Source organism: Teleopsis dalmanni, unplaced genomic scaffold (genome assembly GCF_002237135.1).
Source record: "Teleopsis dalmanni isolate 2A unplaced genomic scaffold, ASM223713v2 unscaffolded_contig_0162, whole genome shotgun sequence".
Taxonomy (NCBI): Eukaryota; Metazoa; Arthropoda; class Insecta; order Diptera; family Diopsidae; genus Teleopsis; species Teleopsis dalmanni.
The window spans coordinates 6,728-17,671 of NW_024031544.1; the positions used below are offsets into that span (position 1 = coordinate 6,728).

Sequence of the window (10,944 nt, forward strand, 5' to 3'; positions counted from 1 at the left end):
ATTTATATTTACAACATACGACTAAATCGTAATAATTATGACTTATAGTTAAAATATTGTGTACGCCTAACCACTTAAACTAACCACTTTAAATACTTTACCTATAAATTTAAATGTAAGTATAGAAAATCTAATGGAAAGCGAAAGTTAAACACTTCATAAACCCACAATTATAATATACCATATATATGTGTGCTTTCTTGTGCACAAACGTACGAAAATATGACATTCATATATTAACAGCACAAATTTATATATGTGATATTTACATAGAAAAGGTAAAGAACAATTGCATCGAAAAACTTATATAAGTTCCACCTGTTGTCATCGGAAAAAAGTAAATTTGATGCTGCAAGAATTACATGCTTACTTTAAGTAGATAAAAAGGGAAACATAGGTATTATTCATTTTTATTTATTATTGGTATGTGTACCATCTTCGTACCATCTGAAAATATAAACGATTACCTTAGGCTACCTAATAACGCGACGGTTTTTCACGCTAAAATCTTAGCAATTAGAGAAGCTTTTCGGCAAATTGCAAGTCACATCGACAACAGATGTAGTGTTGCCATTTTCATTGACAGCCAGGCAGCAATCAAAGCCCTTGAATCTTTCATAACAAAATTAAAGACCCTAAAGGAATGTAGAGAAGCAATTGAATAGGAACATCGAAGGAAACGTTTAGTGACAGTTTAGTTCGCTCTGCTGCTTCCCTGGCTCTGTTCCAGGGTTCCTGGCGGTACCGGTTTATTTTACCCTAGAGACCATTAAGAAAAGTACCTCCTTCTACTTTCTTCAACTTGCCAATAACAGATGGAAATCACTTAAGTCGTGTTCAAGTCGAGACCATATGAATAATGCAAGGCTTACTGCTGTTCTTTCTGGTCATTGGTGTATTGAAATCCACGCAGAGAAACTGCGCATTCGCCATAATCCTTGCTGCAGAAGTTGTGAAAATCCGCAGAAAAAGAAACCATAAAACATTTTCTCTGTGAATGGCCAGCTTTGGAGACCTATTAAATTATCTAAATTCAACGGGATAGATTTAGTCTCTACTCCTCTATATTAGGGGTTCCTGCGAGGAATCCCTGCGATGCTAATTGATGTACAGGGAAGTTATCTAAAGGGTTGTTACTGCAGCCAGTCAACCAACTATTGGTATGTGTAGTCTGTTTTTCACTCGGTATTTTAATTCAATTTATGTGAAATCATAAATAAGTACACTTTGATACGCAACGCTACTTCTGTTTATATTGACTAACTTCAATTTTAGTCGCTGCTTGTTGTTAATTTTGCTTTTACATCATCCTTCAGAACTTTTATAAAATCTTCTTTAGGGTAATCGCAAAATATTAGAGACTGATTATCCATCAGTTCTAGGGTAACCGCAGACTAATGTGCTAGACAATTAAAACAACTTAAAACTTAATTTTCTTTGTGCAAATACCAGGATTTGTGCAATTGTTCTTGTACTTTTATTTTAACATATTGTTTTGTATTTAACGGATATTTTCAAATCATCGAGGGTTTGGGATTTTTCCTTATAAATGTATATTTATAGATGTATGTTTAGATAATAGTTCTGGTTGAGATAAGGTACTGAAGCAATGCTATCGAATCAGTACCACAAAATTAGTATCCCTTCATTTCCAAACTCCACCGTTAAGGGGTATGTGGGAATGCTTGAAACAGATGTATGGTTACTTAAATAAAAATTATATAGTTTAGTTATAAATTTTCACATAATTTGTTTAGATGTGTTTAAGTTTTAAATATCAAATCGTTTGGAGTGAACTTCGATAACGAGTTAGTGCGAGGTCATACTTCATTGTGTTTTTATTAACTCTTGATTACATTCGTTCTAATATTTTCTATTTGTACAATTTGATGGATTCACTCAATATTTCCCTTTGACCGAGGGATTCGTTAGGGATGTTTAGATATGAAAGAAGTTTTTTTGTCATATAAAATGCTTAGTGGTTGAACGTATAATGAAATCATGTATTTGTGTATTGTAGGCATTATTAGCATATATTATTACATTTTTATTATTTAGTTAAATCGTAATTGTCGTATTTGGTTAATAATTACACAATACGACATTTTCCAGATTTGGTTTTTGGAATTGATCGCACATCATCAATGTTACTGATCTCGAATGGTATCAGAATAACATTTGGCAATTCCAGTTCACCGACTAGTTTTGTATCATTTATTTTATTTCTGAAGTGTTCTGGCCACACTGTCATACGTATATATGTTCTATATATTTTTATTCTATATACTGGAATCATAAATATTGGCCGATGCCATATAAATGGTTTAGAATACTATGCGGGGTCATGGTTTGATATCGCTATACGTCATTTGATTAATTGATAAATAATAAGTTTATTTTCATCAGTTTTATTACTGAATTATATTAATGGTGAAGGTCATTGGCCAGCATGTGCAACAGCAAAATTGATGAAATTATACATTAAATTATTTTAGTTTCATATAATTTTTACTTATTTTTTTCAACTTAGAAAACTCAGAACAAAATTCAATAGAATTCAAGTAGTGTATATTTTAGGGCTGCGAAAAACTTTATTTTATAGAACTAAAAGGTAAAATAAAATTGAAATACCATTAGAGTACAAGTTTACAGAGGAAATTAAATTTAAATTTAAAATAAAAAATAATTGTCGTTATTCTTCGACAATTTTAAGGTTCATATATATTTTCATTCTTAAAATTATGTGTAGGAATACTGGATTTCCTACACGTAATTAGTTTATTGAAGGATAAAGTTGTTAGGTATTCAAATAATTCTCTACTGCCATATGTCATTGATCAGAACAGTTTGTTTTAAATGTGGACATATCATCAAAATATTATTTCAACTTGTCTATTATATATAGATTTAAATAATTCAAATAATTTACATTTAATTTTTTTATTTCGTGTTCCATATATGTATATTCTGCCCGTCTTTTTTTCTGGTATTTGCATTTCTTGCTGCAATTTTTATATAGCTCGGTTCTCGCAGTTTTTGTTTCCTTCTACCTTCTGTGTTCGACTTGGGAGATATCTTGACTAAAAGAATTATATCTTTTCTAGGAGAATTACTTTATAAATGTCAAAATACCAAAAATGCATTTTCAGGAAATATTAATTTAGTTTTTTGGCTAACATTCACAAAATTTTCCAGTACAGTATTTATCATCGCTTTGCTAAAATCCTGGCTGTACGACTATTTTACAGCCACCTGCAAATTTAAAGGGATTTCATTCATTTTTTTCTCATCATATCAACCTTGTTCTGAACTAACAATTCGACAATAATAACTTTTTGTAATAAATTTGAGATTTTTCCAGACTCCGGCGATTTAACCATCAGAAAGAAAACCTTGCTAGTGAGAAAATAGTTAAAAGCATTATAGTTTTCCAAGAAAAAGTATGTGACGAAATATTGATGAACAAAAAGTTACAATTGGAAAAGTTCAATTTTATTTAGAATCACTACAGAATCGGTACAGCTATTGGATAATATTATTTCCGGATGATAAAGAGATGCTGTTACCAGAAATCAATATCTCGAAGCACGTTACTCAACAAAGTGTGCTCGTGAAGTCTAGGTCTGCATCGTTCAGTTGACATATTACAAAAACTGGGAAGTATTCAGATATAACTTTAAAAATTTGTTAAAATTTACTCTTGATAATTATGCAAAAGAAAACGACATTTTATGTTAATTACAGTCATTTCAATAGAATTATTTTACTTGTCTGAATTAGGCGAATTACAAAATCATGAGCTCTTCAGATTAAAACGCTCACAAACTTAGATATTAAACCTGCAATTGAAGATCTAATGCAGTTCATGTTAATGTAGTTACAAAAGTAATAACAATAGTATGTATATCAACGCCATTTACTTTAAGATTTTTAATATGAATTTGAGTTCCTGCGTTTCCCGACGTAATACTAAAGAGTCTAATTAAATTTTTAATACTTTTAATACGACTTCTTACAAAAAAACAGATTTCTTTAAGACTGAGGTACATAATAAATTAATAAATATTATGTAGCTTAATTTTGAGTTTCATATTTTAGTATGATTTTATATTTATGTTTTGTAATCTGATAATTTCTTATAAGTTTTTAGTATTAGGGCTTAGATTTTGATAGACCTTCTTGAAGACATATAAACCAAAATTCGAGATACCTGAATTCGGTGTTTGTAACAGTCTGATTATACGAAGACGGATGGTTAACTGGACAATAATATTTAACTATTTTTATCTACTATAAAAAAGTTAAAAAAGTTTGCATTTCAGATTAGATATAGATTATTTTTAATATAGTTTAATATTTATTTTATCGGAACACAGTGAAATGTGGTTCAGTTTGCCATATTAAATCAACCCTAAATTCTATTCTGAATAAAACTGTATTTACTATACGTAAACTAAACTAAATTGAAATGAAAATTTTAGAAGTGCTTCCAATTGGATTACAAAATAAATTTATTTCCTAATCCTAAATTATAAAAATTGATTTAAATAAACAAAATTATATACAAAGTGCTTAATAATTTGTTTAAAATATAAATAAAATATTTAGTACACAATATTTGCAAAAATGTTAATTATTCTTAGGTACTAACTTAAATACTAATAATAATGCTATTTTTAAAAAATATTTAAACTAAATCATTCCTTTGATTATATGTAATGTTAGAGTGCTAAGTAGATACTATAATCAAAGAACGAGTTGTTTGATTCTTATTTTAGTTGTGCAAGTTGGAAGAGCTTAGCTCCTTTTAATTCAATTTAATTTTCTTAAAGTAGATAGTTAGAAGAAGTTTTCATTAGCAACTTTACTATATGAAATTAATTAATAAAAATGACGTTGACATGATCTACAATAAATAAATAAATATATAAATAAATAAATAAATAAATTATATAATTTGCTTGCGAAAGAAGAATTTCACAGGATTAATAATTTGAGATTTTGCCTTAATTATATCTAAAATTGTAAAATCTGATTTATCCAGTCTCGAAATTCTGAAATGCGAGTATAAACACCAGGTTGGTTAGCTTCTGCACAACCAATACCCCATGAAATGACACCTCCTAATTGGAATCGCTTATCTTCTTCTCGTTGCAAAACCATGGGACCCCCAGAATCTCCTGTAAAATATTTCGATTTAATTAAATATCTATAACATTTTGAATCAGTAGATAATACCTTCACATGAATCGTATCCTCCCTTTTTCCAACCTGCACAAATAAATATGTGTGGAATATGTTCGATATAGCCAGCAGCTCTGTACATTGATTCGCATATAGTGTTATTAATTACTGGAACCGCCACTTCTTGTAAAACGCTAGGTAGTGGCCCATCTTCATAAAGTCTTCCCCATCCTGTTACAAAAGCAGTCTGACCTATGAAATCATAGTCATTTTCCGGTACGCAAACTGGTATAATATTTGGTTGAAAAATAACTGGCTCATAAAATCTAAAATAAAAAAGGATATTTTCTTTTAGCAAATAAAAATGATTAATTATTAGTTAATTATTTAATATTACTAAAAATATTTAAAAAGCCACTTATTTCTAAAAATATAAATCTGCAGACATTTACTTTAAGATTTTCGTTCAAAATAAAATCGAAATGATTATCGAAAGCATATATTTTGATAGTATGCGTTATCCAATGACGATATATGTTGTACAATTGAGTTTTTGTTAAAGAAAATTTTTAAACAATTTTTTAATCTGATTTTTAAATATTATATATACGAGTTAAATTGTTTATATTCAATTTAGTAATGTACCTCAATAATGCCAAATCATACTCAAAAGTCCGGGGATCAAATTGTGGATGAGAAGCAACGATTTGTACACGACGCTCCTGGTATCCGTAGGGTTCCTCCTCTTCGGCTAAATCATATTCGCCTAAGCGTAGCAATAAGTCAGATGGAGGAACACTTGAAGAACAAATATACACAATTATTAATATTAGTAAAATAACAAAGAAATTTTAATAAACATACTTGTCTACACAATGTGCTGCTGTAATTGCCCAATTCTCATTGAGTAAAGCGGCGCCGCATTTATGCAAGTAAGTTGATGTACGCCATTGTCGCAGAGATATCTGCCATGGCCATCGTCCGAAAGCAGCATTTGAGCCTCCAACAATGCGAGCTTCTGGAAACATGCGCCGTCCACAAACTGAAAAAAGAAAAGGACGTTATCTTCTGTATATTTTATTTTATAATTTTTGTGTAAATATCCGTATATTGTAATTGTATCCCAACCTTGAACAATCAGTCCTTTTACTTAACATATTTACTTAGACAGTGAAACCATTCTGTTCTAAATGATCTATTTTATTCTATCAAGAAAATATTTACCAGGAGTATTAAATATTTATTTGCTTTTTTTAATTAATTTATTTTATTTTATAACAGCAAGGATAGAAATATTTTGGCTTTGGAAAATTGGTTAATCAACGCGGTAGCCAATATTTTGGAACAATTATGTTACTCTTTATTACAGAGGTATGAAAGTTTTTATTGAATTACATATTTCACATATATCGAAAAATCTATATATAATTTACCTTGTCTATAATTTAAGCCTTCTAGCGAGTTAAGTGGTGAAGTTGTTGTTGTTTCCATGCTTATGTTCGGGTCGTCTGTATAATTATCTGTTGACGTAGATACGTCGTTGTCTATATCAAGTCCATTTTCTGTAGTTAGCAAGATAGTTTGTTTAGTTGTAGTGTCTTTGATAATCGTCTCTTCAGTTGATGGAGTCAAAGTTGGATTTGTTATAGTTGTTGAAGTTGTGGTTGTAGCTGTCGTTGTGGTTGTGATTGGGATTGGTTTCGAAGTCGTAACAGTTATTGAAGTACTATTTATAACAGGAAAAGTAGATAGAGTTGTAGGTCTGGTTGAAGTAGATGGTGGGAGCTTTGTGACTGTTGTTTTCTTAGTAGTGCTTGCTGATGTCGCAATAGGTCTAGGTTTTGTGGTTTTTGTAGGTGCGCTTGTTGTTACAGTTGTAGTCGGCTTTAATATATGAGTAGATGAATTGCTCAAAACTTCGCTAATGCTCGATGAAATAGATACAATCACTCTTTCTGTGGTGGAATCTGCGGGAACTTCAATTTAAAATAAATCAAATCATTTTATTATTTTTTACTTGTTTTGTTTTTTATATTTTTCACAAAGTACTTACCACTAATTGTTGTGCGTTTAGTTGTGGACAATGGGATCCAATCAACAGTTATATTTTCAACTTTCCAATTATCAGTTTCGGGAAAGTTTACAGTCGGTTCTGCATCTGCGTTAGTCCATGTGATAAGGTCTGGTTTTGATGAGTTCAACGGTTTTGTTGTGACATACTTATTAGGAACGTTTGGATGGTTAGTTGATGAAATGGTTGTTACTGAAGAGATAATATTTGAAATGGTTGGTCTAGAGGGTTTCTCCGTAGGCCTTTTTGTTGTTTTATTTTTCTGTGGAAGTTTAGGTGACGTATCTTCTTCTTTAATAGAAGAAGGTTTAGTATTAGATAAACTAATGCTTGATTCTGTAACGGGTTTATGTTTTATAATGGTTGGTTTATGTGAATTATAAGGGTGAGTAGGTTTCGGCTTTTGGGTGATAGTAGTAGAATTTGCCAAAATTTCATTAGTGCTTGGTGAAATAGCAGGATGTGTTGAACTTGTTGAACTTGAACTCAGTGTTGAGTTTGATGCAAATTGATTAGATGCAGGTTTAGTTGCTGGTCTTTTTGTTAAATAAGTTGTTGACTGGATCGGCTGTTTAGTAGTTTCCACCGAAGGTCTTTTTGTTTGCTGAGGTTTCTTGGTAGTTGTTGGTCTATTTATTGGTTTAGGTTTTTTAGTAGTTTTTATAGAACTGAAATTTGTGTGATCAATCGGTGTTGTAGTAACATTGTGTTTCAAAGGTGTTAAAGCAGTATCAGTAGAAACATTAAAGCTTATGGGCTCTGTGCTGATTGGTCGTTTGTGATTTGCAAATGAGGTTTCAATAGTAGGTAAATTATTAGTAATTTTTGTGGTTTCAATTATGGTTGGTGTTGTGGTTTCTACGATTTGAAAAGTGAAAAACTTTGTGGACTGAGTTGTATCATCTGCATTTTGATCCAACTGTTGGTTTTTGATTTTTTCAGTAGTAAGTATAGGTTTAATTGTTGTAATATGTTTTACTGGTTTCCTTATTATAGATGTTGCTGACGGTTTTAAAAGAATACTTGGTTTAGTTGTAGTTCGAATAACAAAATGTGATGATTTGTGTGTCGTTGTATGTATGATAGGTGGTTTACTATACTTTTCAGTCGATATTGTAGGTCGAATGGCAACTTTGGTTGAAGTATCACTATCAATAGAATTCTTGTTTGAATCGTTTGATCCGTAACTGATATTACTAAGTTTAATATCAGATTCAGTTGTTAACTTATATAAAGCACTTGTTGGTAAAGTAGTTGACTCATGTGCGAAGTGGGATATTGTGTTTTGATCAATACTATTATCATTGATTTCCATTGGATAATTGCCTCCATCATTTTCCTGAAAAACATTTATTTTAATTTTTAAAAATAAATACAATATTATTTAAATATATATATACCTTAATTTGACAACATGATCCAAAATAGAAGCGGTCAATACATGTTCCCAAATGTGTTCCATTTTGTTTAATACAATCAATAGCAAACATACAAACACCTGACCGTCCAGACTTTCGAACAATACACGGTAGATGTCTAATATTTCTGCCAGATTGAACTAAAAAGAATTAAATCTTTATTTTTAATATTGTTGTGAATATGGCATCTAAGTAATCTTAGAAAAAGTTTTCTAAGAATATCAGTTGTATTTTATGATTATGATTGGAAAAAATGTGTGCTTGCGTTTAACAAAACTAAGACCAATTAAAATGATTAATCAAAACTTAAGCTAACTATTTAATTATTATAATATGTATATATGTATTATTCTATATTACATATACTATTAAATTTCAAAAACTATTTTTTTGTTTATTCTATGGAACTACGTTCTATAACAACAAATTGTGTTTTGGGGAATCTTATAAGAACTTTCTTTAGAACTTTTCTCCATGTAGGGTATGTGTATATGTTGATAAAAAATTATGTGGTTCTGTGAAATGCTGTTGACTTAAGACACCTGCAATCAAATTCATTTGAACTAGAAGCAAAAGAACTATTAAATCCTACCTCAATTAACTATTGTTTTTATCCATTAATATAATTATATATATTAAATTAATTTTGTGCGATATTGAAATTATTCATTTTTTGAAAAATGTATAGCTAACCATACCAACTGAATTTCGAGTATTTCGAGTATTTCGGTTCTCACTGTCTAAATACAACGCGGGTTTTTAATGCTACTGTTGAAGCATTGTCAATATTCAAATTTCAACGTTCTCTTCTTCTTTCGACTGAATTACGACGTTCATTACTATGTAAAAAGTGAACAAGCAACGGTTAATTTTTGTTTTATTTTTGAAGAGAGCGAAAAGAAATTGTGTTAGTAAAAAAGTTTGTCACGTTTCTCTGTAGACGTCGTCTTGTGTCTGTTTGCGATTTTATGTTCGTGCTATATACTTGGCACTTGGCTTAGCTATGTGGATGGTTTGGTATTAGCGGTGTATTCGTGAGTCAGAAGCATATAGGGATGGATGGGGAGAGAGCTTACACTTAGCACGATTGTTTGTGTTTTGAACACTAACGCTGTTTTTAGGTCAACGTATTCAAGATTATCGTTTTTATCGTTTTTATCGTTTACTGTTGCAGCGTCATACCTGCGTAACTTATTTAATACATTTTTTATTTAATAATCATATGATTGTGTGAAAGATTTGAGTTTGGGCAGTGCGACTATTTGTTTTCGTTTGTGCGATCCGATCGCTTTATTGTTGTTGCTTTTAGTAAACATTTGTATTTGTATAATTTTTATGGTGGGTGAAATGAAATTTAGGTCGTTGTGTCAATTTTTTTTTCAACAGCAAGAATGTTATTCATTGTAAGTTACTACGTACGAACACGCATGCTCGTCGTTATGTGGAGAAGAATGTGTGTATAGTTTTACATTTTCTTTTCTTTCGAATTTAGGCATAAAATTCGTATTGGTGTCCATTTAAAAAATAATTTGTAAAATAATATGTATTATAATTTTTCGAAATAAAAAATTGAAGTTTTAAATTAAATAAAATTATTTTCATAATTAGTCAATTTGATATTCATGAAAATTGATACAATTTCAAAACTACAGGTATCAGGTATTTGTGATGAATGCTGCTCTAACCGACTTTAAGCATGTTTCCATCTAGTTTCTTGCTGACCTAAATTATTTTTCTTTCTTTTGAAGAAAGTTTTGCAATTTTTTCAGTTTACGATATCTTTTTGTTTTTACTTATTCGAATTTATAACTTTAATGAGGAATTTTTTTAAATTTTATATTGAATTAATTTATTGCTTTTTTTGTTAATGTTTGTCTTTACTTTATTCTTATGTTAATTTAAAAAAACATCAGTTTTTATTTGGTTAAAACTTTAAAAGTTTCTAAAAAAATGGAAGATATTTATATATCAAATAGACTTGTATTGGAATTAGCATTTATGTTAGTCTCCACATGAAAATTCTTCCACACAAATATAATAAATATTTGCTTTCATTTTTTGGTCATTTATTCTAATAGTACATATTAATTTATACAAATATGATACAAATAATGTTTTCAAATAAAAAACTAGTCGCCGTATCGGCAGAGTGTTCGTAGAAGAAGATACGGTACTCACTCCTTCCAACAGGGACTCGGAAAATACCAACAACAACATGTGCTGTAAATAATTGGAAAATATTTAACTGTACTGACACAGCGAATGGAACAG

The 10,944-nt window shown here is 30.0% G+C and overlaps 1 protein-coding gene across 1 annotated transcript; it reads right to left on the reverse strand.

Moving 5' to 3' along the window:
* Positions 1 to 4,966: 4,966 nt before the first annotated feature.
* Positions 4,967 to 8,813, reverse strand: LOC119663151 (serine proteinase stubble-like; the record flags this gene model as incomplete). The annotated part of the gene is given in 7 exon segments (XM_038072817.1): positions 4,967 to 5,180; positions 5,239 to 5,510; positions 5,830 to 5,982; positions 6,049 to 6,226; positions 6,618 to 7,160; positions 7,238 to 8,594; positions 8,656 to 8,813. Coding segments are annotated over 7 exon segments (2,825 nt in total), but the record flags the coding sequence as incomplete, so codon positions are not given.
* Positions 8,814 to 10,944: the final 2,131 nt, after the last annotated feature.